Below are 2,861 nucleotides of genomic sequence, written 5' to 3' on the forward strand. Positions count from 1 at the left end.
GTCTGTGGCTTGTGATCCCAGTCACACTCTTGACACAAGAGTCGGGTCCCACTCGTTTACCAGGGAGACAAAATTCTGAGAAACCAGGTGTGAGATTTTCCCTCCGTGTTTCTTCCCACTGTGCTGTTGGTACATAAGTCCATGTGTAAACCTGTTGACATGGCTGGATCAACCGGCACCAAGGGGTGAAATCCCAGCAGTTGGATCCAGTTACGTCTTTAATGAAGGAGCTTCCCACATGCTTCTCACGATGCTTCTCCTCTGCTTTCTTTGTCAGCTTTGAGGCACACCGAGGTGGATTAATCAGGTTCTTCAAAGAAAGGGAATCAATAGGAGAGTACATCTATACCAATGCTTATATTATTATCTATATCGATAAATACCCATATTTATATCATCTGTAGTGTGAAAAGAGTAGTGTATCTGAGGTACCCTAACATTTTCTGTGGGAACAGGATTACATCCATAAATTTTGTAACAGTGTCAAATTTAGCACTAAATGGTTGGGTCTAGTGAGTTCTTTTTTCTGGGAGGATTTAGGAGGAGTAATTGTTCTAACTTAAACGGAGTTGTGCTGTCTTTAAAGTTGGAAGAATGAATGTCTCAGCCTGAAGCACAACCAATTAGTGTTAATGAAACATTGGACACTCTACCAGCTGCTAGCACTGTTTCAGTCCTGAAGACAGACTTGGCCTTTTCCACATGTAGTTTACCATTGTATAGGGAAGACAGTTATAAAGAGTGTGATTGAAGGATATGGAAGGAGAAGAGTTCAGTCATGGAATCAGGGAGACATATTAAGAGGCTGTTCCAATGGTACAGAAAAGACATGATGTCAGCCAGGTCTAGGGTGTTGACAGTGGCTACTGGGAGTGGTTGAATGGGTAAGAGAATCAAGTGGCAGAACCTTTAGGACTTGCCAACAGATAGGAAGTCAATGATGATGAAAGGAGTGAACGAAAGAAATCTTTCCGGTTGTGGAGCACCTGGACTCCCATTTCCTGAGATATGGGAAACTAGGGGAGGAGGGAGATGGGGGAGGAGCAAGGGAAGACATTAGTTTCTTTGAAGCATTAAGCTGAGTGTGTAATGTCTAAGGGAAGATAAAAATTAGCCAACTGAATGTACTCTTTCATTGGTTAGAGAAACATCTACACCTGAGATTTAAATGGTCATCAAAGTCATTGGAGTATGTGAGTTTTTCTTGGTGGTATATAGAGAATTACAAGAGATCAGTGTTTAGGAAAAAGCCCTGGAACAGCAATCAACTTGGTGATACTGACAAAACAGAAGCCAATTACAGTTACTGAGGATGTCTGGTCAGGAAGGTATGAGGAAAACCAATCCATTTTGTGTCTCAGGAGCTAATGGGCAAGCGTGTTTTAGAAAAGTTGGAATATTGTTATATTTTACAAGGAAGCAGAGTAAAGAAGTCACTCTTATGATACAGATCCTGATCATAGAGAATGGAGTACCATAGGGGTTATAATTACTGTGATGAGAGTGATATAAAGTATTTTTGCAAAGCATCTAACAGACCATGCATCACAGAAATATGCTCATTTGGAAATGCAGGTTTTCATGGACACTCTGATTTCTTCCTAAAGATCCTGGACACAGAGCATGACAGGGAGGAATGAAACTGTTGTCTCTGAGTTCCTCCTGCTGGGACTGCCCATCCAGTCAGAGCATCAGCACCTGTTCTCTGCCCTGTTCCTGGCCATGTATGTTACCACCATCCTGGGGAACCTCGTCATCATGGTCCTCATTTGCCTGGACCCCCACCTCCACACACCCATGTATTTGCTTCTCAGCAATTTGTCCTTCTCTGATCTCTGCTTTTCCTCTGTCACAGTGCCCAGATTGCTGCAGGACATGCAGAGCCAGGTCCCATCCATCCCGTATGCTGCCTGCCTGACACAAATGTACTTCTTCCTGTTCTTTGCAGACCTGGATGACTTCCTCCTTGCGGCCATGGCCTATGACCGCTATGTGGCCATCTGCTTCCCCCTGCACTACACCACCATCATGAGCCCCAAGCTCTGTCTCCTCCTGGTGGTGCTGCCCTGGGTGCTGACCACGTTCCATGCCATGTTACACACCCTGCTCATGGCCAGATTGTCTTTTTGTGCAGACAACGTGATCCCCCACTTTTTCTGTGATTCATCAGCTCTGCTGAAGCTGTCCTGCTCGGACACCCGAGTTAATGAGCTGGTGATATTTATCATTGGAGGACTCGTCGTTGTCCTCCCATTCCTGCTCATCATCCTGTCCTATGCACAAATTATGTCTTCCATCCTCAAGGTCCCTTCTGCCAAGGGCATCTGCAAAGCCTTCTCCACCTGTGGCTCCCACCTCACCGTGGTGGCTCTCTTCTATGGGACAATTATTGGTCTCTATTTATGTCCATCAGCTAATAATTCTACCTTAAAGGAGACTGTCATGTCTGTGATGTACACTGTGGTGACCCCCATGCTGAACCCCTTCATCTACAGCCTGAGGAACAGAGACATGAAGGGAGCCCTGGGAAGAGTCTTTTGTAAAAAGAAAACTCCCTTCTCTCTATGATGGTAAGGTTGGGATTTCTACACAATTTCATCCAATAATTATATTTATTTTAATATTGGGATCTTAACCCAGACTTCTTTCCTTCAATGACTGTTTTGTTCAAATTACATAGCAGGTAATTGTCCAATAAGTAGAAGATATAAAGTGGAGGTATGTAGTTGTACTTGGAAAGGGGATTTCAGTGACCCACTAGCAGAGTCTTCCTCTTTGTTCTTTCCAGGTGACCCTAAGAAGCATCATTTTTAAGCTTCCAGTTATTTTTTGTGTCCCCTCCGTTTTTTGTTTTCTGTTTT

General features: G+C 43.9%; 1 protein-coding gene across 1 annotated transcript; it reads left to right on the forward strand.

Moving 5' to 3' along the window:
* Window positions 1–1,623: 1,623 nt before the first annotated feature.
* Window positions 1,624–2,568, forward strand: LOC130840276 (olfactory receptor 1E2-like). The gene has a single exon (XM_057715626.1). It carries the CDS (start codon window positions 1,624–1,626, stop codon window positions 2,566–2,568), a length of 945 nt encoding a protein of 314 aa, XP_057571609.1.
* Window positions 2,569–2,861: the final 293 nt, after the last annotated feature.

Source organism: Hippopotamus amphibius, chromosome 17, assembly GCF_030028045.1.
Source record: "Hippopotamus amphibius kiboko isolate mHipAmp2 chromosome 17, mHipAmp2.hap2, whole genome shotgun sequence".
NCBI classification, from domain to species: domain Eukaryota; kingdom Metazoa; phylum Chordata; class Mammalia; order Artiodactyla; family Hippopotamidae; genus Hippopotamus; species Hippopotamus amphibius.

Bases quoted from the DNA above. Each gene is read 5' to 3' on its own strand.
- LOC130840276 (XM_057715626.1), top strand. From the start codon at position 1,624: ATGACAGGGAGGAATGAAACTGTTGTCTCTGAGTTCCTCCTGCTGGGA.